This window comes from Suricata suricatta, chromosome 8, assembly GCF_006229205.1.
Source record: "Suricata suricatta isolate VVHF042 chromosome 8, meerkat_22Aug2017_6uvM2_HiC, whole genome shotgun sequence".
Taxonomy (NCBI): Eukaryota; Metazoa; Chordata; class Mammalia; order Carnivora; family Herpestidae; genus Suricata; species Suricata suricatta.
Window position 1 is genome coordinate 137,605,670 of NC_043707.1, and position 2,818 is coordinate 137,608,487.

General features: G+C 63.1%; 1 protein-coding gene across 1 annotated transcript in view; it reads right to left on the reverse strand.

The window, feature by feature from the left end:
* The window catches only part of ESPN (espin), a 33,307-nt gene that overhangs the window by 6,312 nt on the left and 24,177 nt on the right, over positions 1 to 2,818 (reverse strand). Inside the window, exons 11-13 of the mRNA XM_029945932.1 lie at positions 2,699 to 2,818; positions 1,426 to 1,452; positions 28 to 280 (exon numbers count right to left, since the gene is read on the reverse strand). Coding sequence (XP_029801792.1) covers positions 28 to 280; positions 1,426 to 1,452; positions 2,699 to 2,818 — 400 coding nt within the window. The remainder of the gene's footprint in view (positions 1 to 27; positions 281 to 1,425; positions 1,453 to 2,698) is intronic.

Below are 2,818 nucleotides of genomic sequence, written 5' to 3' on the forward strand. Positions count from 1 at the left end.
GGGCAGGTGAGGGCGCGGGCGACGTCTGCGGCAGTGGCAGCGGCGCCTCGGACTGCGGGGAGAAGCGGCGAGGCTGAGTGACGGGCCGGCACGGGGCAGGGGGACCGGGGCAGGGTACCCGTCGAGCCGCCTACCTGAGAGATCGGCTGCCCGCTGCCCGTGAACACAGTGGTCAGCCCTTTGCTCTGCGGCGTCGGCTTCAGACTCTTGCCGGCCTTGATCTCCGCCAGTAGCTCGGAGTTGTCACCCGTCGGGGACATCATGTTGAAAGACTTGGTGCCTGCACGGAGGCGGGAGAGGAGGTGCTGGCCCGGGAGGATGGCCGCCCCCAACCTGGCCCTCTGCTGCCCCCTCCCCAGATCGGGAGGGGCCGGACCCCAGGCGGCAGCTCTTGAGATCCCAGGCCCTGGGGGCAGCTCTCAGGTATCCCAGAGGCGGGGTCCCCGCTCACTGCTTGCAGACTCCCACCATCCTCCTCCGGGCCATACTCACGGGAAAAGGGGGCCCTGCCTGGAGGCCGCTGGGAGTTCATGCTGGCTCTTGGGCCCGGCCCTGGGGACTCCAGCGAATGTCTCCACCCAGGACACTGACCACCTTCAAGACACTACCTGGGCGCCAGCCACCCGACCTTTGCCCTGGGTTCCCTGGCTCTGCCAGCTGGGGTGGAGTCTCCCTCCAGCCCTCTCTGCATCAGCAAAGTTCAGTGACCCTTAGAATGAGTCACCTGGGGCCTCTGAGGCTGTATGGGCTCAGAACCCCAGACGCCAGAAGGCAGTCTGTCCCCTTGTCACCGCCCACACCCACAGACAGCCGCCCACGCAGACACACTGGTTGCAGGCCCCAGCCGTAGCACACTCATGGCAAAGCGCTGCTTAGCTCTGGGGACCTAGGAAAGCGGAGCCTTTACTAAGGATACAGGGTGAAGTCACTCAGGAAGGAGGGCCAGGTGAAAAGCATGCAAATAGTGCTCAGAGTTTGCATTTTCTGACAAGGCCAGCTGAGGCGGCTGCGGTTTGGGAAGGGCTGTCTTTAGAGACCCAGGGAGGGGTGCGGAGGGCTGGGTGAGGGGGGAACAAAAGACCCCAGCTCTTGAGTTCCCCAGGTTGGGGATCCCTGAGCGAGCAGCAGGTGGGGTAAGAGGGAAAGCTGCCAGGTATGTGCTGGCAGCAGGCTCCTTTATTTGGGCAAAACTGAAAGCCATGGTAGAATTCATGGGTGTGCATGTGGGTGTGGTGGAGGTAGGAAGGTAGCTGAGGGGCCACTGGCCCCACCTGAGTGTGGAGGCCCCTGGCCTGGCGGCCGCTGGCCCTACCCTTTTTTTTTTTTTTTTTTTTTTTGTCCCAGGCCCTTCAGCCTTGCGTTCCCTGAGCGGGCCTTGATCCCCGCCCCGCACCTCAGCCAGAAGCCGCGCACGAAGCTACTCACTCTTCCTGTGCCTCAGGACTCTCACTTCTAGGGACAGAGAGGAGAGATGTGACAGCGAAGTTAGGAGGGGGAGGGGACCGGGGTGAGGCCAGGACAGCAGGGTTAGCAAGAGAAGGGAGGGCCGAAAGAGGGGAGGGAGGTGCATAGAGGAGGGGGGACAGGAGAGGAGGAATTTTCCAGATCATCTGACCCTGGCTCTGGCGCTCTGGGGCTCCACAAGGGTGGTCCGCCCAGTTCCAGGCTTTCCTGGTGTCCCTGAGGGCTGGGTAGGACTGCCACTGGCCCTGGTCCCCCTAGCAAGGGCCTCACACTTGGCATTGGGTTGGGATAGGGCACCCAGCCCAGGTTCTGCTGAGAAGGGGTTTCTGGAGAAGCCCAGAGTCTATTTGTCTTCCGATCCTAGCTTCAGCTTTGCCCCCCAAGGAAAAGGCTAACCCCCAGCACCTTTCTGGAGGCTCAGCGGGTGGTGGATCTGCTGCCATGGGCTCCGGTCTGCAGGGGCTGAGGCTCTATAGGGATCCGAAGGGAGCCCAGGCTGGCCCTACCCTGGACCCGATTATACCCGTGCACTCCTAGGAAGGGACAAGCAGCTTTGAATGATGTCAGTAAACATGGTCCCCGCACCGAGTGGCTGGGTGAGGAAGGCATCCTACCCCTGCGCCCCACCACACACACCTAAGGCATCACCTCCTGGCATGTAAGACAGAAGCCCAGGAGTCCTGGTCACCAGCCTAGATCTTAAAAAAGATGCCCAGGGGGTCATCAGGAGGGAAAGGGCAGGGCAGGAGGGGCCTTGTCCCCATGCCCGGGTCCTAGCTGGCCTGGGGCCTCTGGGGGTATCTGGCCAGGAAGAGCCCCTGACCTATCTGAGAAAAGCTTGGAAGAACACAAGAGCGGGGTGAGGAGGAGAAGAGAAACTCAGGACAGGGATGGACGGGGCAGGAAGAAGGGTGGCAGAGCAGCCCTGCCTCCTTGAAACCAGCTCCGCTTCTCGGAGTTTCCGGTTAGCACCAGCTCATTAGAAGCAGGAGCCACCGGAGCTGGGAGGCCTTCCCCGCTGGAGAGGAAAGGGGGCCGGACTGAGGTCACCCTATGGCGACTCGAGCCTTCTCTTAGGGCCGGGTCCTCACTGGGGTAGGGGCTTGCAGCAGGAAAAACAAGTCGGAAAAGAGGAAGCTCTAGGGCCGTAGCCGCTGAGAAAGGAGCGAGGTCTCGGTTTCCCTCCCCTTCGGGGCTGGCACCGCCCCCCACCCCTCAACCCGCCCCTACTCACTGCCAGTGGACGAGGAGGAGCGACGCTGCCCGCAGCCCGGGCCGGCGCCCTCGAAGGGCAGAGGCGGAGCGGGCGGCGGCGAGTTAAGGGCCTCGGGCAGGGGCGGCGGCGGCGGCGGCG